This window comes from Paroedura picta, chromosome 2 (assembly GCF_049243985.1).
Source record: "Paroedura picta isolate Pp20150507F chromosome 2, Ppicta_v3.0, whole genome shotgun sequence".
Lineage (NCBI taxonomy): Eukaryota > Metazoa > Chordata > Lepidosauria > Squamata > Gekkonidae > Paroedura > Paroedura picta.
The window spans coordinates 57328464-57340902 of record NC_135370.1 but is presented as its reverse complement, the minus strand read 5'-3'; the positions used below and the strand labels follow the sequence as shown (position 1 = coordinate 57340902).

At 41.5% G+C, this 12439-nt stretch overlaps 1 protein-coding gene across 1 annotated transcript in view; it reads right to left on the bottom strand.

Moving 5' to 3' along the window:
* DARS1 (aspartyl-tRNA synthetase 1) overlaps positions 1-12439 on the bottom strand; it is a 59976-nt gene that overhangs the window by 41230 nt on the left and 6307 nt on the right. The window contains exons 3-4 of the mRNA XM_077320197.1: positions 4227-4319; positions 612-714 (exon numbers count right to left, since the gene is read on the bottom strand). Coding sequence (XP_077176312.1) covers positions 612-714; positions 4227-4319 — 196 coding nt within the window. The remainder of the gene's footprint in view (positions 1-611; positions 715-4226; positions 4320-12439) is intronic.

The following is a 12439-nucleotide window of genomic DNA, read 5'->3' as shown; positions in this document are numbered from 1 at the left end:
TTATTCAGCCTACCTCGGATAAGATGCTTTCCTTTTAAACGTTTTCTGTTTGGAACCTTTTAACTGGTACTGAATACAGCCATGTGAAAATTATTGGCTAAACAAGCAGCTTTGAGAATGTTCTTGCTAAAACTAAAACAAAAATTGGAGGCGGAAACAAAAAACAACACTTTTTAGTAGCAGTAAGACTATGCATAAATTATGTTTTTAACTTTTTCAGCCCAAGAAAAAGAATGACAATACTGTTTTTCTATTTTCATTCGTCAGAACATTAGACAGTGAAAATCGCATATACTGAAGTGATTTTACTGGCCCCCCCATGCCACAAAATGTCTCCAAGTTCAGCCTGCCAAGCTTTCTGCTAGCTAGCCTGAAAGTAAATGGAAGTTGTCTGCAGACAGAATGCTCCTTGGCAGCTCTGAATGAACTTCAAGCCATTTGATCTTTTGTAAGTATCAGGCATTCAGCACTGCAGTGAAGTGACAATTTAAATAACTACATTTTTAAAACAAACACAGCATTATGTGGATGTGTGAAAATGGTCCCAACCCCTGGGAGCAAGGGTTCCCACCATTGTTTACTGTGATAACAGGATATAATTGCACACTTACTTGGCAGCAAACTTTACCATCTGCTTACTTGCATGGTCCCCCACAGCCACCAGAGCTTGGACGTTGAATTGCTGCTGACGCAGAACTAAGAAACACTGTTTCCCTGAAAAGAAAGAGGAAGGAACAATGCAGGTGCACTCAGGGCAAGCTACTTGGGATCTTTCTGAATGAATACAAAAATAAGTTTCCTCAACTACTGTACGATGAAGCCAAAGTTTAAAACAATCACACAGCAAAGAACACAGATGGGCACGTGCAGCCTTTAAAACATCCCTTAAAAACTAATTTGAGATTTACTGGTACATACAGCAAGCTGAAAAGCAGAACAGGAACCGAGAGGCTTTGTATGAATTGTCCACTATAGGTCACGCAAATCAGCTGATAACTCCCCCCCCCCCCCCGCCCCAATAAAAATTCATGTAGATGGTTCTGCACCACAGGGTGAATCTGAACTTGTGCTGCGTGAACAACAGGAACTTTCCTCATCTTTGAGACATGGCAAAAAGCAGGCTGTGATATGGCACAGACAGCTCCCAAGAACAGAGAAATCCTGAAGGGAATGTAAAAAGAGATCCCACTCTGTGTACCTAAGGAGCATTTGTTAGGGCTTTTAAAAAATATGTTAGGTTTATAGCAGCGGTATGTCTACAGAGATGGCCAAGATATAATTAGGCAGCAAGGTTATGGTACAAGCCTGTGAATCAAAAGAAGCTGCCTTTCTCTTTGCAAGAAGAGTAGGTTTCAACCTTGTTGAAGAGGAAACATACCACTCCCCTTAACATGAGGCATTTGTCACATTTTATCTCTACCTCTTCTTCAAGGAGGCCAGAGCAGTGCATTTGGGATTCTCTATTTACCTACACAATCAGCTACTTGGAGTAGGGAAGCCCAGGACCATTCAGCTATTTAAATACGGGGTTACCCAGCAACCTAATTCAGAATTCTTCCAGGTGTGCAGTACCTGCCCTTGTGCTGTGACCTTGGCTGACCCTGGACTTGAAGACCTCAAAAGTCTACGTTGTAATCTAAGTTGGAGGAAAAGGTCCTGGATTGTTCAGCCCTCAAAATATTTGTCGTTGTCACACTAATAATGCTGCTCAGCCCAAGATCAAACTTAGTTTAGAGAGGCCCTTCGCCAGTTACTCTCTTGTCTCAAGTGATGTGGGGACTGACAGGCATTAAGATCTTTACAGTGGTGGCACAATAATGGAATTCTGTCCGCCTTGAGATTTGACAGGAGGCTTTTTTGGTTGTTTTTAGGCACCAAATATTTTAGCTAGTTTCTCCTTTCCACTCATTGATAGAAGACTCTCCTCTGGGGTTGAAAACTCAACTGAGTTTTAAAGGTCTTACTCCAGCTGTTTTTCTTCTAAATAAGTTAATTTATCTGCTGCTGGTTGTAACTTATTTAGTGACAGGTGTTTATTTTAGCACATTTTGAGCTCTATTCAAATTAGGCAAAAAGAAATAACAACCAATATGTGAACCAAATAGCACAGACCTATCCAGTTACTGTGGGCCCACCAGATATTACACAGCCCAAACAGCAGAAGCAGAAAGTACTTGTACATTTGGATTGTTTTAATTAATACATGGGCAGAATTCTTTTCTGAAAGTTGGTCTATAAATAATATCTATCAGTAACAATAGGGAAACAGCCTGATATCCTGGCTAAGCTGAGGAGGGGCCTCAGCAAAGGCCTCTTAACTGCCCTGGCTTGAATTAAATGACTATTTACTCAAGAATGGTCTTCATTCTAATTCTTGATGACCCCCACCCCCCTTTGTCTTCTAAGCCATTCACAAGTGGCTTGTATCATTTCACAGATCAGTTACAAATGCTTTTTTACAATTAACACATCTTTAAATAAAAGAAAAGAAAGCAAATAACGCCCTTTAAAAAGACCAACACAAAGTTTTGTCAAAACACAAAATATATATGTTTTATAAGTTTAATGATTAAATCTAAACCACAAGATATCTTGATCGGGAATGTCCAAAATCTCATTTCAGTTCATTTATTAATAATTAATCTCAATTGTAGCAATCCCAAATGTATTTCATGAATTTTGAAAACAAGACCACATGTTTCAGATACTCACAAAGAAATGGGGACAATCACATTCATATGACTGTCAACCTTCATGTATCTGACTCACATTCAAATTTCAGTTTTCACTTACACACAGACACTCACACACAATAATCCTCGGCCATAACTTCCTAACCCAGACTGCAACGAGATGAAGCTAAAATCAAATACTAATTGGATCAGTCAAAAGATTTCGTGTCCTTTTTCTCCCTAACTGCATAGCCGCCTCCCATACAAAGGTGTTACAATAAAGGGACAAAAGTTTCAGTTTCAGTGCATTAAGGGACAAAGCACAATTTCTCAGGCTGCTGACATATCTTTTTATTCCAAGATTTTTTTTTATGTTCCAGAGAAAACCAGCATGCCTGTGAGGCGAGTAAAGTTCAAATCAACAGAACAGCTGTCAGTCTTTGATGTCACCTGAAGAGGTCAAAACCTGCTTAAATCTGCACTGGAAACTGATCTCCCAGAGAATCTGGTCATCCACAGTGAAGAAAAATGACTGACAGGTGGCTCTGTGTGAACGAGTCAAGAGTTCGTTTTCTTTGAGGCCACTGTAAAAGCAATCCCCCATTCTGTAAAGAATGGACTGAAATATTTAGTTCATGTCTTCATGAAAGCACAATTTGTTCCAGAGTTTTCTATTTCCTTTAGAACACCCGATGCAATACAAGTCAGCCATATTCTCATTATTCTTCTTGAGTAAAGAAATTCTAGAGTGCCTGTGATGAGTGAAACTTTTGCATGGCTTCATGGTTTCAATTTTACTTTGAAATGGTACTTTAAAGGTATTTAAAATGGATAAGACTCATGAAAAACTTCAGAGCAATCCAGGACAGTATGCCTATAAAACGTTAGAAACACAGGGATTATGTAACATGCAAGCAGTTTATTATGGATATCATATCTTGCATCAGAGACAAAAGGTTCTTAGGTTTTGCCTCGCTCAAGTGCCTTTCCGGAAAAATCAATTCCTTTCCCCAAAGATTCAAAGTAGAACGCCTAGCTACAAACACACCTGCTTACAAAACAAACTGATATTCTGTTTCACCTATCTGTGAGGAAGCCCACTCCCTAGCAAGGGTCCATGACTCATACTTGACGTGGCATGCTGGGAGAATTTCCCCTTGAGTAAACTTCCCAACAGATGCCGTGTCAATAAGCAGAGGGCACTTATCCATGAGCAGTTCTGCTGATAGGAAATGTTCACATGGCACCACTTGATACCTCCCCTTCATTCCATCTTCTTGCCAAGGACAGTTCCAGCCTAACATGTTAACTAGCAGCTGAAGCCTTTCCTATCAACCCATAAACAGTTCAACCTGGTGCTTAACAGTGCAAGGGATGCTGACTTGAAACCAATTTTTGCAGTGTTCTTTGCATTGTCTTGGACAGGTAGACTGCAAACGATCAAGAGCAAATGCTGAAGATAACATGGTAAGGAGGGTACTCACATCTTTTGGTGGGGGGGGCAGAAACCCCACACAGAACACATGCATACACAGCTCAGTCTAAACATGTTACCTTTTGCTCGACTTGTATGAATCCTGCCACGAACCCAAACTACTTCATCAGCCTTCTCTTCTGTCAAATCCTTTATTCGAACCAGGACTCGATCTGTATAAAATGCATGAAGCAATTTAATCACAGTCATCAAAAAGGAGGAAACACAAATTACCGCAACTGGGCAGAAGATATACTACATACAAATCTTGTTCACATTTACATGGAAAGCTGGGTTCATGGAAAATTCTTTGCAAAGGTGAGTGTATAAACAGTAACAGTTGCAAGTATGTTTAGGAAGTCAATTCTCTGTTTAAATTTTGTATGAAAGGTCAATGAAGAAGAGAATCCATAAATCTCCTCCTGCTATGGCTACATGACCACAATGCAGGAAAGCATGCCAAGTATATGAGCCATCTACAGCTCTCCTAAGCATGATATATACATCCTAGCTAGGACACCCGTATCTCAAATGACAGGGCATGCAGCATGGGTCTTTCTCCCCACACTGTCATTTCATACACATATACAGGATGGGGCAGGGAGAACATTATTAACAAAAATAAAGAATTATCTCAATTCAAAATCACACAGTTACAATTTTTCCAGACATTAAAAAAAACTCCAACAGAATAATCTTTTATAAATTCCTAATGTTCAAGCCATCACCTAAAACTTGAATTAGATTCACTAAAAAAAAAAAAATCACATTGGACATAAAATGCCACTACTATTAAAAGCAGATGGCGAACACATTTATATTTAAAAATTCTGCATTGTACATATAAAAAGCCAACAACCGCCAAAACTTTGGTTTTTGTGCCAATTGGGCAAAGCAATTCTGCTGTTATTCAAGTGATGTTTTCAACCAACATTACATATATGATGTTATAAAGCTAACATTATAAAATGCCAGTTGATGACTTAATATTTAGGTTTTGCATGGAGTTTTTTGAGTTTTGGGGTGTGTATGTGTTTGGGATGTGTGTGTGGTTCAGAGACAGAAACGTATTTTTCTGTTTTTACAACCTATCATCACAGGTAAAATAATATTTTTCAAATGAGATGTGCATATCTGTGAGGGCACTCAAAAAGCAGAGGATGAGGAGGATTCTGGGAAGGCATGACACAGCCACGATGGATTCTGAAATAGATGTATATATGTAAACAATATTTATTACTCCATTTCATGAACAAGTGACTTTGTAGGGCATTCTCAGCAAGTGAAGCTTACTGGTTTGAATTTGATTCAATCCTAAATTATAATAAAATTCCTTAAAATCAGAAGATTGGCTAAAAGAAACATGTTAGATCTACATAGATATAAATTCTGAACACAGAGATTATACTTTTTTCATAGACAAAACACACATTCTAAAATAAACTGTGTATCTTCAGAAATGATGAACACAGACAGCGAAAGACCAATGATATATATTGGTTTGATTAGCATTTCACCTTAAAGAACAGTGGAAATTGAACAAAGAGTTAATTAAGATATCAAACCTGGAGATTAATTTCTTTTTCTAGATAAATGTTACGCAGGATTTCGGATATATACTTTGGGATTCATTTAAACTGTAATATTAGAAATGGTTTGTTTTTTAATCACTCAAGCAGGCTATGTTAAAAAAGATACAAATGGGAGGGAAATTGTTAATAAACTTAAAGAAAAGAAGAAGAAACTAACCAGGTTGGATAACGATAAATATGAATGGGAATTAGTAAAGGATGAGTTGAAGTTGACGCACTTTTAAAACCAAGGTTCTTGTTTAGCATTAAAACGATTTTTGAATATAGCAATAAATGAGAGAAACTTTAGCATAGTTAAATAATAAAATAATTGAAGATTAAAGATCTTAATGGGATAATAATCCAGACTAAAACAAGCAATTACTGAACATAAACAATTTTTGAAAATCTTTAAACCAAAAATAGGGAAGGAAAGAGCATCTTTAACCGCTCCTATTAAATAAAAGAGTAAGGCCACCTGGGCAGGAATTAGGGTGGGCCCTGTCCAGGATAAAAACTCAGAGGGCCCAATCAGGAGCCGCGAAGCGGCCCTTGATTGGGCCCTCCGAGTGTCCATCCAGGGCCAAGCAGCCATTGGGGAGGCGTGCAAAGTGCCTTCCTATTGGCCCCTCACCAGGACAGACCAAAATTCCATTCACCCAGTCCAGTCTGGCTGCCAGTCTGCTCCTGACCACCGCAGGGAGAGGAGGTCAGTAAGGCTGCCAAGGGAGATGAGAACAGAGGCTTGGACAGGCTGTGCCAGCCCTTTCCCCCCCATAGAATCATAGAGTTGGAAGGGGCCATACAGGCCATCTAGTCCAACCCCCTGCTCAACGCAGGATTAGCCCTAAGGATCCTAAAGCAATATCCTAAAGCAAGGCTGTCCTAACTGCCATGTCCAACTGCAAATGGCCTCAGAACCCTGACAGAGCTGGCAGGAGGCAATTGAGTACGCTCCTTCCCCCTCTCCCTTCAGGCCTGCTGCGAAGGAGCCTCTGACAGGCCCTGACTGAGGGAAGGAGGCCTTTCCAAGAGCAACACAGGGGAGACTGAGGGCCTTCCTTTTGAGGGGGGGGGGACTTTCCCCTTCTGCCAAACAGTTGCCTGGCAGGGAGGCCACAGAAAAGCCCCTTCTCACTTAAAATACTGCTCTGGCCGGGGGTTAGACACAGCCAAGCCATGTGTCTTTCTTCTTTGCAACTCTCTGCAGATTTGAGGCCACTGCACAGCGTTATTCTGCAGAGGAAGCTGGCTCTTTTGTCTCCTGTTTCATCTGCACAATAACCCTGTGCAGTAGGCCTCAAGTCTTTCAATTCAACAGCAACCTGTGTGGGAAGCCTTAAATGTTTCTTCTCTACCACAACCCTGTCCAAAGTTGCCCTTTCTGCCTGGGGAGCTGATCTTTATACTCTGCAAGTGAGCTGTAATTCCAGGAGCTCTCCAGGCTCCACCTGGAGGTTGGCTACCCCTGGATTGGAAATATTCCTGGAGGTTTGGAGGTGGGACTTCAAAATCGTACAATGCCTCAGAGTCCAGCCTTCAAATGAGCCATTTTTGCCTGCAGTTGGTGAGTGGTGCAGGAGTGTCCCTCCTGGCCTATGGGTTATTGTTTGTATTCTGGGGCACAGACAGGCAGACCAGCATCAGTCCTGTGAGTCTGGAAAGTGCAGGAAGATCTAAATAAATACTTACAGCCTGAAACTGCAAATAGAGAACAAGTAAATGTCTGGGGACACATCGTAACTGAAATAGTAACTGGCAAATAACCTTGGCCTGGCAAATAAAAAAAAAAACAGTATAAAAAAACCTTACTAAGGTCAAGACTGCTGTGCACAGACAGTCTTCCTCTTAAGGTTGCCAGCTTCCCTGTGAGGCTCGCTACCCCACCTCCCTCATGGGGAGTCTGCTATGGGGAGAGAAGGGGAAGATGATTGGAAAATGCTTTGGGACACCTGAGGCCTGCTGGGTCACTGCGGCCCATTCCCAGTTCTCTCAGATCTCTCACAACCCTACATACCTCACAGGTTGACTATTGTGGAGAGACAAATGGAAAAGGTGTTTGTAAACCGCTTTGAGACTCCTTTGGGTAGTAAGCAATAGGGTACAAAAATCCGTTCTTCTAAGGAGCAACCATGAAAGAAGCATGTGGGCACATAACATTTTACCAACAGTGAAAATATGGGAGACAGAAGGAACAGGGTGGACACCTGTGTACTGTGACTACCCTATGTGTATTAGGGCAGAGGGGCATTTCGGTGAATGTGGCCTAATTCACACAAGAAGAGAATGACGCAGAACTGGGGGGAATTGGTTGCCATGTAATCTTCCCCTAAGAAGAGTCTCCACTCTGATTTTCCCTTCACATATCTGAGGACATGGCTCTGGAAAGCTCATCTGTAACCACTATGCCACAATTCCCAAAGGTCAGTCCTCTCCCACACTCAACAAACATTCCACACCACAGGTTCTTGACACCCATATCTCCACACCCATACCCTCTTTTGCCACCATGCCACCACAACCTCCCACACAACACATTCAACCCCATGCCCTTACAGACTCCTCCCCTTCCTCTTCCCACTGCCAAGCTCTAGCGCCCATTGTATTCTTGGAGACAACGGGCTTTGCCCCTAGTTTATGAATAATATCACAATTGAAAAATTAATAATAGAACGTGGCAATTTCTTAGATAAACTACTTTCCAAAATGTTGACAAAAGAAGCAACCAGGAATCAAAAAAGATTACAATATTTTAGTCCTGATGGGCCTGCAAAGGAGTTTTACAAAACTCAATGGATGATATAATTCCATTCCTGGAGACAGCTTACGGATATATGCAAAATACGTACAGGAATTCATTCAGAAGTCTGAGCAGATGCTAATATATCTTTAATATTGAATGAAGGGAAAACTCCAGGAAATCACGTACTGACCTATATCATTATCAAACATCAAACAGTGATTATAAGAGTTTAACATCAGTACTGTCAAACACTTAAACTGGATTTTAGGTAGCTATACTGAAATTGACCAAACAGGTTTTTTGAAAGGAAGATTGATGATATGAAATGTCAGATGATTTACTAATCTGACTAATTTAGTTAAGATCAAAAAGGCACTTGCTTTATTTCACTGATGCGGAAAAAGTGTTTCACAGGACTGGTTATAATTGCAGGAAGTTTTAATAGCTTTTGGCCTAGGGCAGTCATTCTGCAAATCGGTTAGCATCTTATATAAATTCCCTAGAGCTGAGGAAATTAGTGCTGGCAATTACTCCTCTACTATTGGTTGTGTGGGGAGAGAGACAGGGATGGCCTCTTCCTCATCTGCTTTTCCATTTGGCTATTGGTAATACAACAGCATAATAGTCAGGGAATCAAGTTTTATTAATTGCTATTCTATGCAGATACAGGAACCCAAATCTGTTTCCGAACTGATTAAGAAATTGGACAAGTTTGGCAACATTCCAGGTTATAAAGTGAATCTTGTCAAATTAGTGAAATTAGGACCTGGGGTGGAAGAGAAAGAGAACGTATCTGACTAGCTTGTCCTTCACACCAAGTTTCTAATAATATCTCCCTTCCATATAGACTGAATATGGAAGATGGATAGGACACGTTTCACCTCAACCTGTGAACTGACAGAATGCTGGGGAGATAATTGGAAAATAGTTAAAAACAGCATTTGGGAGTCAGCAGCTACAGACGGCCAATTTGTAACCAAAGGATCTCAGTTGCAGGGGCAGGACAACAGTTCAAAAGTTCAATGGAAGCAAAACATTGTAACTTCTACTTTACTTTCTTCAGTGTTATGTTAATACCACAAATAAGAGTTATCCTGTTTTGTTTAACCATATTGCTCACGTGTCTAAGGGAAAAAATGCACATAATTTAGCATCTTGGTCTATATATGTATTATAGAATACTAGGATGAAATCCCATTTAAAAAATGGGCAGCAAAAGAGGCAGCCATGGCGAAAGAGAGGAAATCTCCCCCCCCCCCCGTGGCAGCATCCCTTTCGGACCCAAAGCCCTTTTGCCTTGGCGAGATGGCTTTGCAGCTGAAAGGGAGGGAGCCCTCCCACCCCGTCCCTTCTGGGTGAAAAGCCTTCTAATGCTGGGAGCGATTGAGGGCAAAAGAAGAAGGGGGCGACAGAGAATTAGGTGGCTGGATGGAGTCATTGAAGCAGTCAGTGCAAGCTTAAATGGATTGGTATGGTAGAGGACAGGAAGGCCTGGAGGATCATTATCCATGGGGTTGCGATGGGTCAGACACGACACAAAATAGAGCCACTGGTCTAAATATGCCTTTTTATCCCCTCATACTCATCTACTCAGTGGTAACAATCTTTCACTCTTGTACAATTTTATACAATTATTTCTGAATAAATTTGTGAGTGCTGTTAATTTAGAGCCAGTTTTTTCAACCAGGGTTTCATGAAAACCTGGGGTTTCTTGATGGCCCTGGAGGGGTTTCCCGAATGGGTGGGAGTTAATTTATTTATTTTATTTTATTTCCCAGAACTGGCTCATGATTGCCTCTAGGACTGACTGGTTTGTTCGCCTTGCAGTCCAAGGGACTTGCAAGAGTCTTCTCCAGCACCAGAGTTCGAAAGCCTCAATTCTTTGACACTCGGCCTTCCTTATGGTCCAACTTTCACAGCCATACATTGCAGCTGGGAAGACCGTAGCCTTGACTAGATGTACTTTAGCTGGCAGGATGATGTCTCTGCTTTTTAGGATGCTGTCTAGATTTGTCATAGCTTTCCTTAGCATACACAATTAGCATACTTAGCTAATAACTTAGCATGCACAATTGCAATATTTGACATATTTGTGGAAGGTACTGTTGGTTATGGTGCTAGAGACTCCTAGATTTATTATTTATCAAATGGCATGTGTATAATATATTATAGCCAGGAGATCCTAAGATTGTCTGGCTGCCAGGCAAAGATGTTCAGGGGTAGTTTGCCATTGCCTGCCCCATGTCACCAGCTCAGTGTTCCTTGGAGGTTGTCCTTCCAAGCGCTGGCCAGGACCAACCTTGCTTAGCTTCCATAATCTGACCGGATTGGTTCTGCCTGGGCTATCCAGGTTGAATCTACATTGATTCTTCTGGGGGACCAATTCATACTAATGATACTGGCCCAGGATTTTATAGCTTCCTTGACTGCTCTGGATCTCTCCCAAATTGTGAGTGGCCCAAGATATGAAAGAGGTCACACCCTGGACACTCTTTTGCATTGACTGGTTGAGGGGAAGTTGAGCTTCATGGCTGGAGATTCATCCTGAACCATAGTCTGGCCACCAAAACTTAAAACTAATGTGGCTCTGACACCCAGTATGAGAGGGGGCCCAGTTAAACTAGTATGCTCATGGAGGCTAATGAATCCTACTGGATTCCAGAATGTTCTAGGGGATATGAAGATTCAAATTGTGTTCTGTTGAGGGTACAGTGGAAACATGAATGTCCTTAAAGCTGTCAACAAGGCTACTCCTTGTCAACCTTTTCTGGCCTTTGGATGAAATCCAGCTCCCTGCTTTGACACGGAGCAGAATGATCTGAAAAGGGTTGGGATATGTCTAGGCACTGGTGGAGAAACTGTACTGAATCTGACAGCTCATTGGAACACCTATGAAATGGTGGTGGCAGAAGCAAAGAAAGGTTACTTCGCTACTATTACAGCATTAGCGAGTTCACTTTCATCCAAATTGTTCAAGGTAGCTCAGTATCTACTGATGCCTAAATTTGAGCCTTTCATGTCCCTGGAACAGACAATTAGCTGTGACTCTAAGTTTTTTGCTGATAAAATATTGAGAATGTGCTCTGATCTAGATGTCAGTTGTAACACAAGTACACCAGAAGATGGGCATAATAAAATGCCTGAGCTATTTATGGATAATTTTTACTCTATTTCCATGATGGACATGGACAAGATCTTAAGGTATGTGAAGGCCACTACTTAAAAAAAAAACCCCAACAGATAAATGGTGTGGCCAATTATTACCTAGTCACTAATCTACTCTTTCTGGTCAAAGTGACTGAGAGATCAATAGTGGATCAACTCCACATACTGGATCATCTCTAGGTTCTGTTCTGGAGTTTTTTCAGTTTGGTTTCAGGCCTGGCTACGGGACAGAGATGGCTCTAATGCAGTGGTTCTCAACCTTCCTAATGCCATGACCCTTTAATACAGTTCCTCATATTGTGGTGACCCCCAACCATAAAATTATGCAAATGTTCTTTCACAAAAGTTAAACCAAAACTGACCAACGACATGAAGATCCTTTGTTCATGATTGTATATAAATTGTTTGTCTTTTTTCCTGGGGTTTCTCAGTTCCATTCTGCTTCTTGTCCTGCCGAGCTGCACCACCACCTGGAGTGCCTGGCAGGAGACTGCGCTGCACTGGAGGCGCTGCTGGAGCAGCTGGCAGCTGAGTGTGGAGTGTGGGGCACCTGCAGGAGGAGAGGCAACAGTGGCAGTGCCCCCCCAGCCAACCTGCTCACCTTGCCGCAACCCCCATGAAAGGTTCATTCGGCCCCTAAGTTGAGCCCCACTGCTTAATGACCGTAGCTGATTACCTCCATCTGCATATAGACAGAGGCCAAGACTCTGTTGCTCTTATTAAGATTTATACGCAGCCTTTGATACAACAATCTTCTTGAGGGGCTTGGAGGCAGAAACAGGTAACAAGGAATATGTGTTGAATGGATTCAAAT